Here is a 15,605-nt window from a genome sequence, read left to right as displayed (position 1 = left end):
GGGGGACAGAAATCAATCGAATATGATCGGGTTGATTGACAGCCCCTGCTAGTGGCCGATTGACCGCGTATCTGCAGGGGGTGGCATTGCAGAAGCAATTCACAAGAACTGCTGGTGCAATGATAAATGCTGACAGCGTATGCTGTCGGCATTTATCGATGTGCAGCGGACATGATACGCTATTTCGGATCACCATAATAAATAGGCCCCAAAGCCTTTTCGTCAAAGATTCCTGGGTAAAAGCTACAGTATGATATCAAAACTTCCTTATTAGAGTAGGAAGGAGCCCATACCCTGCGTTCCACCCATTTCTACATAGAGGCAGTAGATATGCTATGTTCCTAAAGGTGAAACTTAACAAAGCAAATACAAACACATTTGCACCAATTAGCCACTAGTTTTCAGTAAAGTGACATTTGTATTACCTGCTCAAACCACTGGCTCGAACAATTGCCATTGTTTTCATCGTTCCAAGGTTGATAATTTGTGCACCATCATGTTGGGTAATAGCATCTGTTGTTACAAACTGATGATGGTTTCTTAAAAGCTGAGATCTTGTGATAAGAGCTTTGAGTTCCCTTGAGGAGAAACCTTTCATAGGAATATCATTATTGTACAGTTCCTACTTTCTTATTTATCAGGATACGTAAAAAGTCTTATGTCTTATTGTTATTACTACTATAGTCATCATGAGACTGGTTTGAAATCCTTATTTAAATGCAGGGACCATTGTCTTTGAAATGAGGGGGTCCTTTATTTGTTTATTGTTTAAAAGTCATTTTTAATGTACACTTAGGGCTCCATTTATCAAGCTATACAGATTTAGAGTGCCTTGTGGCCAATAGTTAAGAAGTAACAGGCATGAGACTGCTGATTCATAACCTCGGAGCTGGCGGTTTGCAATGACCCCAGGCTAGTCTGATCGCGTGTGATCTGCTGACGTTGCACAAGCTGCTTGTGCAATGTTAAAGGTATACTAAATACATTTTATGCACCTCCCTCTAATTATGGGTGCTGCAATTTTGGAACTTAAAGGAACATGAAACCCATATTTTTTTTCTTTCGTGATTTAGATAGAGCATGCAATTTTAAACAACTTTCAAATTTACTTATTTTAGCTAATTTGCTTCATTCTCTTGATATCCTTTGTTTAAAAGCATATCTAGATAGGCTCAGTAGATGCTGATCGGTGGCTGCACATAGATGCCTTGTATGTTTGGCTCACCCATGTGCATTACTATTTCCTCAACAAAGGATATCTAAATAATGAAGCAAATGAGATAAATAGAAGTAAATTGGAATGTTGTTTAAAATTGTATTCTCTTTCTAAATCTTGAAAGAAAAATGTTGGATTTCATGTCCCTTTAAAGGGACATGAAACCCATTTTTTTTTTCTTTCATGATTCAGATAGCGAATACAATTTTCAACAACTTTCTAATTTACTTCTATTATTTAATTTGCATCCTTCTCTTGTTATCCTTTGCTGAAAGGTTTATCTTTGCAAGCTCAGGAGCATCAAAGAACCTAGGTTCTAGCTGCTGATTGGTGGCTGCATATATATACCGATTGTCATTGGCTCACCCATGTGTTCAGTTTGAAACCAGTAGTGCATTGCTGCTCCTTCAACAAATGATGCTAAGAAAATGAAACAAATTAGATAATAGAAGTAAATTAGAAAGCTGTTTAAAATGTATTTAGTGTTTAATGTCCCTTTAAAGGGACACTCAGGTTTTATTAAATTTTCATGATTCAGATACAGCATGTAATTTTAAACAACTTTCCAATTTACTTCCATTAAAAAAAATGTGCACAGTCTTTTATATTTACACTTTTTTTGAGTCACCAGCTCCTACTGAGCATGTGCAAGAACTCAGACTATACGTATATGCATTTGTGATTGGTTGATTGCTATCACATGGTACAGGGGGAGTGGAAATATACATAACTTTAAAATGTGTTAGAAAAGAATCTACTACTCATTTGAAATTCAGAGTAAATGCTATTGTATTGTATTGTTATCTTGCATTTGTTGATTATGCAAATCTGGGTTTACGGGAGCAAACTTTGTCCATTCAGCGTTTGTTAAATGTGGCCCTTAGCATTAACTCTCCTGCTGTAAGCCATACTGCAAATATCTAATTAAACCCCCTTTATTCTTTTCTTACAGGTATACATCAAATAACATTAGACAATTACAGACTGACTAAGCCAACCTAAGCAATGCAAAAAAAAAAAGCATAATTTTAAGCGCTTAAAATGTTGCCCAGATATTATCACTGAAAAAATACAATTTATTTACTGAGGTTAAAACTGAGATTTTTCTCTGATCACATAAAAGATAGTATAAATGAACAAATAACGAACACAGTGTTACAAGCAAAATAACGGATTTCATTATATTTAGCTTAAAAAATGTGATCAGTGATATACAATAAAGGTCAACATTACAGACAACAAACAAAGGTATCCAGTGTCTTTTTGATAATTGACTTGATGGTGGTTATTTTCACAGTAGTCCAGGCCAGAAAGTCATTTGTAGCAATGAATATTCAACCAGAGCTTATGTCACATCAGTTTTATAGACTGTGCTAAATTTAGAGTAAATAGATACAAAGCAGAATGACAATTATTCCTATATCCCAAAGTCTGTTTCTTAGGTTGTAGCAGGGAAGGTTGGCAAACGATGACAGAAAATGCCAAGGGCTCTGATTTAATAAACAGCATGTTTAGCTGTGTGCATGTGCAGTAGCGCTTTAGTCTCGCTAGCAGAAGCGCAACTTGTAACAGCTATCCCAATTTATTAAAATAAAAAAATAGCAATGCACATGGGTGAGCCAATCACGCGAGGCAAATGTGTGCAGCTACTGAGCCTATCTTGGTATGTTTTTCAGCAAAGGATATCAAGGGAATGAAGCAAATTTGAAAGTTGTTTAAAATTGCATGTTCTTTTTTAATCATGAAATAAAAAAATTGGGTTTCATGTCCCTTTAATGAGTGTGAGTTTATTGGATTCCATGTCCCTTTAATAGAGTTTAAAAGTAAAAGGTAAAGGACAAGTTAAGGAGCAGCGGTCTTATGACCGCTGCTTCTTAACTTAAAGGGACAGTCTACACCAGAATTTTTTATTGTTTAAAAAGATAGATAATCCCTTTATTACCCATTCCCCAGCTTTGAATAACCAACATGTTTATATTAATATATGTTTTACCTCTGTGATAACCTTGTATCTAAGCCTCTGCAGACTGCCCCCTTATCTCAGTGCTTTTGACAGACATGCAGTTTAGCCAATCAGTGCAGACTCCTAAATAACTCCACAGGAGTGAGCACAATGTTATCCATATGACACTTATGAACTAGTACTGCCTAACTGGGAAAAAACTTTCAAAATGCTCTGAGCTAAGAGGCAGTTTTCAATGGTTTAGAAATCAGTTTGAGCCTACCTAGGTTTAGCTTTTCAAAAATACCACTAAGGGAACAAAGCAAATTTAATGATAAAAGTCAATTGGAAAGTTGTTTAACATTGCATGCCCTATCTGAATCATGAAAGTTTAATTTTGACTAGACTTTCCCTTTAAGTTTCCGGCAAGCCAGAAACTACGGGTGTAGAAAGCACAATCCGCTGCTTATTAAATCTACCCCTAGACATTAACCTACATTGTAAAAATGTAATTTTGATCTAAGCATAATTAATATTACAGTCTGTTTTGTTATTTTATATGAATATGATTCCTGTTAATTAAACATACACTTCCCTGTAAGATGCAGAATCACAAACTTGCATTGTTGTGATCACGTGCTTGCAGCTTATTGGATGAAATAAGATTCCTCCAATGCCTAAGTTATTATTTAGTTAAAAGATATAAATCACTGACTTTACTATATATAATAACATGGGCTGAACTGGTATTTTGTTTTGAGATAAAATTACAATCCTGTTATGCAACAATCACGGCTTAGTATTTGCTATCATTACAAGTCATAACAGTGATAACAGCTATAGTGCCTCAGCTGACTCCTATTGTCCCTAGAGTCTATGATTACGGCAAATTAATGCTGAAACGCGTAAGACTGTGATCTTACCTACTACCTGAAAATATTTTGGATACTGCTCTGCTGTATTATTTTTATCCTTTTTTGTACTTTTTGTACTTAATAAAATTGGACGTTTAATCTTTTAAATCTTTGAGGGTCGATGTCTTTTTGAAACCTGTTTATCTTCTCCTATTGTCCCTTGTAACCTGGATCCAGATGGTCACTCCTCCAGCTCTTCATTGTTTATACTCAGTCTATCATCATCAGTGTGACAGATGGAAGTATAAACATTCTGTTCTTGAATCTGTATTACAGATGCCATATTCACTATACATCCATAAATTCAGCTGTGATATGTGGCAACTTCACTTACGTAATACAATTTATATTCAAATGTGAAATCTACGCAAACAGAAAGTTTTATATTTATTAGTGTAAACACGTTCTTAGTAAGTAATTACCACTTGAATCCCCATATTTTTCTTTCATGATTCACAGAGTATGCAAAACAACTTTCCAGTTTACTTCTATTATCAAATTTGCTTTGTTCACTTGCTATCCTTTTTTGCAAAGAATACCTAGGTAGGCTCAGGAGCTGCTGATTGGCGGCTGCACATATATGCCTTACCTGATATGTTTAGCTAGCTCCCATAGTGCATTGTTTCTTCTTTAACAAATGATAGCAAACAAAGCTAATTTTATTTAAAATAGGTTCCCGAGGATATACAGCCTCTTTGTAACACTATGGATTTGGATTAAAAACCACAATGGCTTGGCAAACCCAATGCGAATTATAAAGGACACTACTAACTGGAAAAAAGATCCAAACTTCAGCAGGTTTATTGCGATATTAAAATTAGATTACAGCTTCGTTAAGAAAAAAATCAAATTTATTCAGCAAAGCTCAACGCGTTAAAATCCCCAAAAGAGCTATGTAACCCTTCCGCTCTCATAAGCAGTTTAAAGGGACAGTCTACTCCAGCATTTTTATTGTTTAAAAAGATAGATAATCCCTTTATTACCCATTCCCCATTTTTGCATAACCAACATGGTTATATTAAAATACTTTTTACCTCTGTGATTACCTTGTATCAAAGCCTCTGCAGACTGCCCCCTTATTTCAGTTCTTTTGACAGACATGCATTTTAGCCAATCAGTGCTGACTACTGGGTAACTCCCTGTGCGTGAGCACAATGTTAGCTATTGGGCAGACATGAACTAACGCCCTCTAGCTGTGAAAACCTGTCAAAATGCCCTAAGATAAGAGGCGGCCTTTAAGGGGTTAGAAATTAGCATATGAGCCTACCTAGGTTTAGCTTTCAAAAAAGAATACCAAGAGAACAAAGAAAATTTGATGATAAAAGTAAAATGGAAAGTTGTTTAAAATTGCATTTCCTATCTGAATAATGAAAGTTTAATTTTGACTAGACTTTAAATAAAAAAAAATTCCCGCCTTCAACTCTTCCGACATCCTTGCTAGAAAGGAGATTTACTTAATGCAGCAAATTGATTGATTCTTTTAGAAACATAAATAAAAATATTTATTTCCCTCAAAAGTAATTATTGTATTAAAGCCATATGTATTGTATATTAAAATAAATATATTTTAAACATGTTTAAATAATACATTCTAAAGTTAAATAGTTTATAATTCATTTTGAGAGTAATACAATTGATATTAATATATATATCTAAAGATATATATTATTATAGAACGTCTGCTACAGATCGTGATCGCAATATTGTGAAATAGGAATATTATAAACATGCAATCGCAATCTTAAAATAAGTAAAAATACACAGCTAAGGACACAATAGAACATTAGTGCACTCACGCTTACAGTTTACATACATATTCTAACATTATACTATACAATCCCCAGCTCCTATAGTTTTAATAGGAAGTGTTTTTTTGTCTTTATTTATAATGTCTATCGCAGACATGACGAATATATAGGTGTTCTGTGGGAGTTTACTGGGCATTCCATGGGAGTTACCTGTATTTTAATGGGGAAACATTGCCGTGGATTTCTAATATTCAAAGCACTGTCCTCTTTCTTAGCTATCCCTATTCAGCCACATTAGTCTCACCTGCTTTTCAGTGGCAATATTTCCCAGTGTGACAAATCTAGTGAATATACAGGGAAACTGAGTATACATATGAATAATTTTAAGTGTTACTACACAGAAAACTTTTTCCCCATTATATCCTATGGGAGACATATCGCCACTCATCAGCACGAGGTTCAGTCCACTTTCTTTTAGAATATATTGACATAAGGGGGCGAGAGAGAGAGAGAGAGAGAGAGAGAGAGAAAGAAAGGCAGAAAGTGATACATAGATAGAAAGATTGAGATAGATAGATAGAAATATAGATTTAATACCCCTTTAAGATATTAAAGAGATAGCCTAGTCAAAATTATGATTCACTTAGGGCATGCAATTTTAAACAACTTTCCATTTTACTTTTATCATTAAATTTGCTTTCTTTTTTGTTGAAAGCTAAACCTAGGTAGGCTCATATACTAATTTCTAGACAGCACTAGTTCATGTGTGCCATATAGATTACATTGTGCTCACTCTCGTGCAGTTATCTATAAGTCAGCACTGATTGGCTAAAATGCAAGTCTGTCAAAAGAACTGAAATAAGGGGGCAGTTTGCAGAAGATTAGCTACAGGGTAACCACAGAGGTAAAAAGTGTATCAATATAATAGTGTTGGTTATGCAAAACTGGAGAATGGGTAATAAAGGGATTATCTATGTTTTTAAACAATAAACGTTTTCAAGAAGACTAATGACAGTAAATGACTGCAGGATCACATCTCTTTTCCATTTTTTTCTCCAAGTATTCATTACAAATTACAATTTGCTGAAAACATTACTAATTTGTTTGAATTCATTTTCCTGTATTTAGGCGATCCTAAATGGATTTTTGACAGATTTTCCTCAAGCAGTGAAGCAAGCTTCAGTAAACATAGTTGAAGCCGCAGTGGAAATTTACCACAGGATGAGCATTGATCTTCTCCCAACTCCCGCAAAATCTCATTATGTATTTAATCTACGCGACTTGTCAAAATGTATTCAAGGTAATTATTTTGCTTTCAATTCTTTTTGTTTTATTTGCAGACTATTACAGAAAAAATATGAGTTTTTTTCTACATATAACCAAGACAAACTAGCAAAATTTTCTATTTTTATTTTGCTATTTGCTGTCTAATTATTACACAGTCTGGACAATAATTTGAGGTTTGCATAAAAAAGAGATTCAAGGGCATTGAAAGTCTTCTGTAAAAGCTTTTAAGTAATATAATTAATATTTTCAAATCAATGGTTGATATTTAACGAGGCATGAAAGTCAAAATGAAACTTTCACGGAGCAGATAGAACACTCAAATTTGAGAGACTTTTTATTTACTTATTTAATGAATTTGTCTTTGTTCTCTTGGTATCATGTGTGATATTCACACCTAGGAAGGCTCAGGAGCAGAAATGCACTACTGGGAGCAAGCTGCTGATTGGTGGCTACACACATATGCCTCTTGTCAAGGGCTGACTAGATGTGTTCAGCTAGTACCCAGTAGTGCATTGCTGTTCTGGAGTTTTCTTTAAAGGTACACGAAACCCATTTTTTTTTCTTTCAGAGGATACAATTTTAATCAACTTTCTAATTTACTTTTATTATCAAATTTGCACCATTCTCTTGGTATCTTTTGTTGAAGGGGCAACAATGCTCTACTGAAATCTAGCTGTGCACACAGGGTGAGCCAATGACAAGAGAATATATGTGCAGCCACCAATGATGAGCTTGCTCTCAGTACAACATTGCTGCTCCAGTGCTCCTGAGCATTACTACATATGTGTTTTAACAAAGGATACAAAGACAATATGGCCCATTCATCAAGCTCCGAATGTTTTTGAAACAGGAGTTAAGAAGCAGTGCGCTTAAGACTGCTGCTCCTTAATTCGTCCACGACTTCTGAGGCAGCGGACAGCAATCCGCCTGATCGTATACGATCGGGTTGATTGACACCCCCTGCTAGTGGCCGATTGGCCGCAAATCTGCAGGGGGCAGCATTGCACAAGCAGTTCACCAGAACTTCTTGTGCACCATATGCTGTCGGCATTTAGTGATGCAGGGGGGGACATGATTCGCTATAGCGAATCATGTCTGCCCGGGGTATGATAAATCTACCCCAAATAATAAAATTAGATAAAATAAGTAATTTGGAAAGTTTTTTTTAAATTGCACACTCTGAATCATAAAACTTAATTTGACCTTACACTGTCTTTAACTTTGTGTTTAACCCCTTTGTAGGAGGTAAACATAATTACATATAAGCAATAGTGCAATGATAACATGGTTTAACATATTATAGCATGTTCTTTTATCATTTTTATGACACTTTAAGAAATTAAAAATAAACAAGATTAATATTAAAAACTGTGCAGCGAAGCAGTCACATTTGTCGGACTACTGCTGCTGATTGGGTCACTGGCCATTTCTGTTTTCTGCTGCTCCTGTGTTGTACTTTAAAGGGATATAAAACCTCAAAATTACCTTTCATGATTAATTTGCTTTGTTTCCATGGTATTTTTTGTCGAAGAGATACCTAGGTAGGTGTCTGGAGCCCTATATGGCAGGAAATATTGCTGCCATATAGTGCTCTAGACACGTGCACGTTCCTGAGCTTACATTGCTGCTTTTCAACAAAAGATACCAAGAGAATGGAGACAATTTGATAATATAAGTAAAATAGAATGTTTAAAATGACATGTCCATTAACCTCTATGCGGAGGTTAAAAACATAAAATTGCAGTGTCGTTAGTGATAAAAGGACATGATCTAACGAATAAGAGCATGTCATTTTTCTACTATAATGGCCCTTTAATATTGGGTGATATGTTTTATTAAAAAATCTCTGTTTCATAGTCACCATGTTTTTTCTTTTGCTATCTCCCCTTTAAAAAAACAGATCTAGAATGTTAGTGATATTTTAGATTGAGTTTAATTAATCAGTTGTAACAAAGATGCTGTTTAACTTACTTTTTAATATAGATCTGAAATTCGAATTCCCCCTGCAAATACAAGCTATGGGCTAGATTACGAGTGGAGCAGTAGTTTGCACTCACGTTCAAGCATTAAAACTGTTATAAGTAATGTTTTGCTCTCTGAGATTCATGCTTGTATTATGAGTTGAAAGTAAAAAGTTTGCTCTCTCATGTTCGTAACGTCACAGTAAAATTAGACTTTGAGAAGTTGCGAATGCAAAATCGCATTCCCTTCATAGACTTCCATAGAGCTGAAAAGTTGAAAAAATACCTAACACCCACAAGTTGCACATACACGATCGCTGTTATTTAAAAGCGTAACATAAGAAGATAATATTGCATCTTTCATAATCTAATATTCTGTGCATAGCAAAATATGTTCTATTTATTCTTAAAGGGACATTAAACTCGTTGAAATGGTAATATAAAATTATAAATCGTATATATATATATATATATATATATATATATAAAACTTGTCAATATACTTTCATTATTTATTTTATCTCTTTTTCCTTTAATTCCATTCTGAGATTGTGAACTTTTCCGTTCCTGTTAGAAATTGAAGTGCAGAACACTGTTATTTTTCTAACAGCCATTGGCTGCACACTCTACTGAACTATTTATAACTGTCCATAATTGGCCACAGTAGAGAAAGTAACCTAAGTTACAACATGGCAGCTCCCATTGTTTTATAGACACTAAAACGTTACACTTATTTGGTCAATGTTGAAACAGCTAAGGAAACTTTAAATAATACATCTACATGTTATTTTCAGACTTATCTTTTCTTTGAATGCATCATTCTATCTAGCATTTATTAAGTGTTTTATGTCCCTTTAAAAGGATATTTAAATGTATATCTGATGGATATTTGCATATATATATATATATATATATATATATATATATATATATACCTGATTATATATAGGTTTAGATATATATATATATATGAATATTCCTCTTTGTGCAGAACATTGTAATGTGAGATATATATAGTAAATACACAGTTAAGCACTTAGTATTAGTAGGGCTGTTTTTCAATTTCTCAGTATACTGTAATCAAGCCTTCTTTACTAGGTGTGTTAGAGTATGATGAGCTTGTTTTTTTACGTCATGTATGAAAATGTGAGGATTTTGACGTCTACATTTATACAGTATGGATTATAATTTCTAAGGGATGCTTTTCTGTTTATCTGAGTAGTGGTCCAATTATAGATAGCTAGACCATTATGGCACTGACTGATGAGGAAAGTAGGCAACTTGGGAAATAAAGGCCTGCACTGAAATAAGCATGGACATAACTGGTAGGGGTTTTCAGGTGATCCAGTTGCTGCTATTATTAACAGATATTCTTTGTGTCCTCATATATGAATATACAAATATATTTATTGCAGATATGTGCAGAACATCTGACTATTTAATAGTTTTAGATGGGAACCCTTTTAATATGTCAAGGGCACTTGGAAATCAGGCAAAATCTCAAATCTTATGATATATGGAAGCCTTATTATTCTATAGTAGTTCTGCTTACATACAAACCCAGTACAAAAAGAGTGGTGTCTTGCAGGGGAATAATGTATTGTAATGCTACAAATTCATAGTGTTTTTTTCACTATAGGCAGGTTGTTTCGCCCTCCTTGGGGCTCTTCAGTATGATGTAGGTACTATGTTATTGGACTCAAGCATTCATTTTAGATTTACGGCTATATGCCAGTTTTGCTGATAATGACATACATTTTCGTAACCACACTTGCAAAGCGTGAAATGAATGCTTGAGCAGAACAGCAACACCAACCATAGACAGCCTGTTTGGCCCGTTTGGGGCTCATCCCTCCATTGTATTAATCTTAGCAAAAAACAAATATACTTATCTGTGCAAAATAGCAACACTTATATTCAAAATCCATTTCAATATAATGGGCAGCCCTATAGCAAAGGGTGGAATGCTCGAGGACATCAGCATCAACCATAATGACTTGAGTGAGAAAGAGTCCCAAAGTAGCGAAACAGGCTGCCTATGGTTGATGCTGTGTTATTTAAGCCTCATGTATTTCACAGTTTGCTACAATACTGGTTTAAACTGACAGGAGTATATGGGGTGCCATATTAAAAATGCATTTTGAGTTAGTAATACACTCTGTTGGATAATTTGTATATTCTATCCATTGTATATTTATTCCTTGCTGAACTAACTAAATGGAGGGTTTATCTCACTCTATTAACAACCATACATTTATTTGGCACAATGGGAGTCCCTGCTCTAAAGGATTTCCATGGGTGTAAGTTCAGACCCTGTTCCAAGGAGCTTACAATCTAGTGTTTCAGTGTTTTACTGAAAGAGCTTACAACCTTGTATTTAAGGAGAACTTACCTCCAGGTACTTACAATGTAGAGCAATAAAATAAATCCCTGATGTAAGACTGCACTCAGCATGTGACATAACACTAGTCCCTCTGAAACCTTCAATCTTCCACTGCCATAAAGTATTCCAGTCTTTGTTATACTGCTTTCCAGATATGAATCAGTCTATGCACATCTTGTAAGGATTTTTCATCCAATGCAAGAAGATAGGTGCATGACACACTGTACCTTATAATGCAGTATTTTTTTCAGGTTCAAATCTGAGGTAAAAAATACAGGACCATCCCATGACGTATCAAATCTTGTGCTTCACTAGGACTCTCTGCTTTAAAAATTCAACAGTAGTACTTGTCCCTCAGTGACTGTAGACATTTAAGTTTAGTGTCACAGACATGGTAGTTCTTGTTCCAGAGTGCTTCAGTGCTCAGATAAAATTGTAAACCAGCTGCAAGGTGCTTATAACCTAGTAGTATTATTGGTGTCCCTACATCAAGGCTTGCATTGAGGATATAAGTGCAAACATATTAATCATATCATTGTATTCTCTTCGCCAAGATCCTTAACATTATTACATTATACAGATATGTGCAGTGAAAGTGGATTTAAGCCATTCAAATTGATTTAATGTCAGTTTATTAAAGTTGTAGCAGTGTAAGTGTAATTATGCTTTATTGTTGGTGTTATAATTCAAGTTCTAGTGTCACAGAGATGATTTGTATATCTTATATTATTAAGCCTTGAAAAGTACAGAAAGCTTTAAACATACAGAACAGAACTAAATTAAAGCTAAAGATTTTTATGAAATGGGAAAGTAAAGGAAAAGTGCAACAGAAATATGAGAAATGATCTGACCTCACTGCACATGTCTGTCGGATCTGTATTTACAATTTAGTGTGGTAATGAGATGTCTTGCTCAAAGAGCTTACAAACTTGTTAATCTCAAAAAATCTTACCTTAGATACTTACAGTTTAGTAATATAAAAATCCTTGAAGGACATCTGCTATCAGCGTGCATGCTGCAGGTCAGATGCGCATCAGTCTTTTCTTCATCCGGGTCAAGCAGAAAAAACAGCTGCATCAGATGCTGCACCTTACAGTACAGTGTTTAATGAGGGTCCCAGCACAAGTGAGTGTGCAGCGTGATGACATCTGCCATCAGTGCGTATATTGCTGGCCAGATGTGCATCAGTCTGATCTGAATTTATTTCAGATCGCCAGTTGTCTTTTCTTCATCTGGGTCAAGCAGACCAACAGCTGCATCAGATGCTGCACCTTACAGTACAGCGTTTAATGAGGGTCCCAGCACCAGTGAGTGTGCAGCGTGAGGACATCTGCCATCAGCGCGTATACTGCTGCCCAGATGCGCATCAGTCTGATCTGAATTTATTTCAGATCGCCAGTTGTCTTTTCTTCATCCGGGTCAAGCAGAACAAACAGCTGCATCAGATGCTGCACCTTACAGTACAGTGTTTAATGAGGGTCCCAGCAACAGGGAGTTTGCAGCATATAAATTACACACCCATGCTGTGGGGTTTATATCTTAGGCCTTTAATAGAAGTCCTTGCTTTAAAACATTTGCAGACTAATGATGCAGTAATTCTTACCATCCTTAAAGCTGGTTTAAAGCCTTTACTGCCAGCTGCAAGTCTTATAAAGATATGTAGTGGAAGCACAGAAAGGCCTTGTTGTATCCTACAGTTACGGCTATAATACTTATAACGCTATAATATGTTTAAAATAATTATTTTAAAAATGAAAATATTTATCAAATGGTATGTATTTTTAAATAAAGGTGTGAAGATAATATTGATCATTATTATGTACAGTTTGTATGCTATGCTTTGTCTCAGAGTATTGGTGCCCATAGGAAGCTACAAAGTTTAAGCTATTACTTCTGTCATTTATCTGTATTATTTTACAATATATATAAATGTGATTAAGTATTATTCAGCTACTCAGTTTGGGTGATCATGGTAACACTACCTGTAATAATTGGTGTTCATACCTGCAGCTCCCACCGGATACCATTTGCATTGTGTTGGAGGTAATCACTGTTCTTCATACTAGCACATATTCAGAGCTGTGGTTGTAAAGCACTATCTTTACTGTAATGTCCTAGCTGTGAAATAACTAATATCTGCATGTCAGTGATTACTGAAGCTCAGCAGGATCAATCTGGCAACTCTAGTAAAGTGAGCAGCAGTTATGAGGTTGGTGACTTTGTGTTGTCATTTGGTTTTGTGACATAACTGCTGCATCATATAAGCCACTCCCCTAAGGCTGTCACCATGACAACCAGGCATCACATTATACCATGACTGTTAGTTATGTTATTAGTGTAGCTTTAACATAAGATGTTTAATTATGCATAATAAAACAACTTTGTAATATACTCATTATTTATTTTGCCCCTTTTCATGTAATTTAGCTCTGTAAATTGTACATTGAGTTGGAACTGCATCCTGCTGACTTTTCAGAACTAACTCTGCATTAAATCTTTTCCTAATTGTCTTTAATAAATAACAACTGCAAAACAATTTACTTTTTTACTAACTTAATGGGACAGTCTACAATAAAAAAATTATTGTTTTAAAAAATAGATAATACCCATTCCCACGTTTTGCATAACCAACACAGCTATATCAATATATTTTTTACCTCTGTGATTACCTTGTATCTAAGAACCTTCTTCCAGTCCCCTGATCACATGACTGTGACTGTTTATTATCTATTGACTTGCATGTAGTATTGTCTTGTGCTAACTCTTAAATAACTCCCTGTACATTAACACAGTGTTATCTATATGACCCACATGAACTTATCAGTCTCTTGTTATGAAAAGGAATTTAAAAATCAATATGCAGCCCTCAAGGGCTTAGAAATTAGCATATGAGCCTACCTAGGTTTTGTTTAAAATAAGAATACCAAGAGAACAAAGCAAATTAAAAGATAAAAGTACATTGGAAAGTTGATTAAAATTACATGTCCTATCTGAATAATGAAAGATTAATTTTGACTAGACTGTCCCTTTAATGGCAATGATTAGCCTTGTTGTCTGCCGACTCAAACTTATTTGGCTCCTCCAAATAAGCCGAGTGTTGGGTGCAGTTTTTCTATTGAAAACCAATTGCGGTAAACAGAATTTTATTTTGTTAAACAAATGTTTACACTTGGCTGATATGTTATTCTGTAGGACAGTTACAGAAATGTCTTGTAATTACAAAGTATTTACTGTCCCTTTAAGTTCTAACAAAACTCCCATTTTAAATCCTGAGTTTCCAGTGCATATATGTTGGGAATAGATTATTAAAATGACATAAACTGCTTTGGCCCGGTAATATCTACAGAGCTATGTCTGAGCCTCAGGATCATGTCATGTGATTACCTTTTGGGTTACCTGCCATACTAATAAGAAAATGTACAAATCCACAGCACCAAAGCTTATAGGGAAATCTTAGAAATTTATTTTTATCACAGGTACAAACATATGCAACGTTTCGGGAGCCATTCCCTTAATCATGCATGATTAAATGGCTCCCGAAACGTCGCATATGTTTGTACCTGTGGTAAAAATAAATTTCTAAGATTTCTCTATAAGCTTTGGTGCTATGGATTTGTACATTTTGATATTTGAGAGGAAAGCAGTATCCTCTGTTCCACTGGCATCAATTATTACAGGAAGAAGGTGCTGTTTGTGAATTGTTTGGTGCCATACTAATAAGCATATGTAATTGTGCAGTGTAGCTAATAGTACTAGTAATAGTAGAGTCCCCACATTCAGAAGCCTCTATGTCTGTATCAATGTTATATTAATTATAGTTGAACTGAACCATACAAATATGGTGTCCAGTAATTTAGCAGACTGTCCAGTACAATCTGTACTAAAATACTGGACCCCTGTCAGCTAAATGTAATTTATGCATTGGAAATATGGCTAAAAAAAGTTACACTGTGCATTTTCTATTATAAGTGTTACAGGCAACCAAAGGGGTGTTCAATCATTGCTGGGTGTTTACTTCTGGCTACATACATGTGTTACTGGCAACCAAGGGGTGAAAAATATATGTGGTGGGATCAAGGGTGGGACCTAAGGTTGAGCTTTTGTGGGGACATTGGGGCATATTTATTAACGTGTGAGCAGACATGATACAATGT

At 35.1% G+C, this 15,605-nt stretch overlaps 1 protein-coding gene across 1 annotated transcript in view; it reads left to right on the top strand.

Moving 5' to 3' along the window:
• The window catches only part of DNAH6 (dynein axonemal heavy chain 6), a 482,313-nt gene that overhangs the window by 178,659 nt on the left and 288,049 nt on the right, over positions 1-15,605 (top strand). Inside the window, exon 41 of the mRNA XM_053703293.1 lies at positions 6,949-7,120. Coding sequence (XP_053559268.1) covers positions 6,949-7,120 — 172 coding nt within the window. The remainder of the gene's footprint in view (positions 1-6,948; positions 7,121-15,605) is intronic.

This window comes from Bombina bombina, chromosome 2 (assembly GCF_027579735.1).
Source record: "Bombina bombina isolate aBomBom1 chromosome 2, aBomBom1.pri, whole genome shotgun sequence".
Taxonomy (NCBI): Eukaryota; Metazoa; Chordata; class Amphibia; order Anura; family Bombinatoridae; genus Bombina; species Bombina bombina.
Note: the sequence above shows the minus strand (reverse complement) of the source record. Positions and strands in the feature narration are given on the sequence as shown.